The 682-nt window shown below is 37.0% G+C and overlaps 1 protein-coding gene across 1 annotated transcript in view; it reads right to left on the reverse strand.

The window, feature by feature from the left end:
• The window catches only part of LOC119585772 (tyrosine-protein phosphatase Lar-like), a gene marked incomplete at its 5' end in the record, with an annotated part of 244,437 nt that overhangs the window by 9,460 nt on the left and 234,295 nt on the right, over nucleotides 1-682 (reverse strand). The window contains 1 exon segment of the mRNA XM_037934484.1: nucleotides 379-554. Within this exon segment, the coding sequence (XP_037790412.1) occupies nucleotides 379-554 (176 nt within the window).

Raw genomic sequence — 682 nt, forward strand, 5'->3', positions numbered from 1 at the left:
TGTTTTGCAGTGCAAACACATGGCTAGTAAAAATCTGGTGTAACGATTCAAAAAACTGGAAAAAAATGTGCAAGGATCAGAGTGCAAAGGTAAAAGCTCTGGGATAGGAAGCTGGTATCAAGAAAAGTTGACATGCCACCAGTTTATATCTATTGCTAATATGTTTTAATCTGTATCATTCACAAGGCTTTTCCATAAATTTTACAACTAGTGCTTAATCACCTTAACATGTATTGTATATTCCACCAAACATGCTTAAATCATCTGGTTTTGCTCTTCTTGAAGCTAGCTAATATTGTACAAAATGAGAATATTTCAAGTTGACAGTATGCTATTCAGTTCACAGATAACATTCTACAGTGTTTCTCAGATACTTACATCATCCGTGAGATACTGATCAGGGTTCTTAAAGGCATGGAGTTTGTCCTCAGGCACAACTATAAGGTAATAAAAAGCTATTGGCCCGTACTCCTCTGACGCTTGAGGTAAGATCATGGCTATCTCATGGTCACCATTGACACCATAAAAGTCAGGCTTCACCATCGGCTGAGGAGCTAGAACAAAAGAGTAATGTCATCAGAACCCAGAAAGTTCAAATAATGACATCATAGCAAGGAAAATTTCAGTCTATAGACATCATTATTACCATTGTTGCTGTTCAAGTTAACACTACCATCAGTTG

Source organism: Penaeus monodon, chromosome 20 (genome assembly GCF_015228065.2).
Source record: "Penaeus monodon isolate SGIC_2016 chromosome 20, NSTDA_Pmon_1, whole genome shotgun sequence".
NCBI lineage: Eukaryota > Metazoa > Arthropoda > Malacostraca > Decapoda > Penaeidae > Penaeus > Penaeus monodon.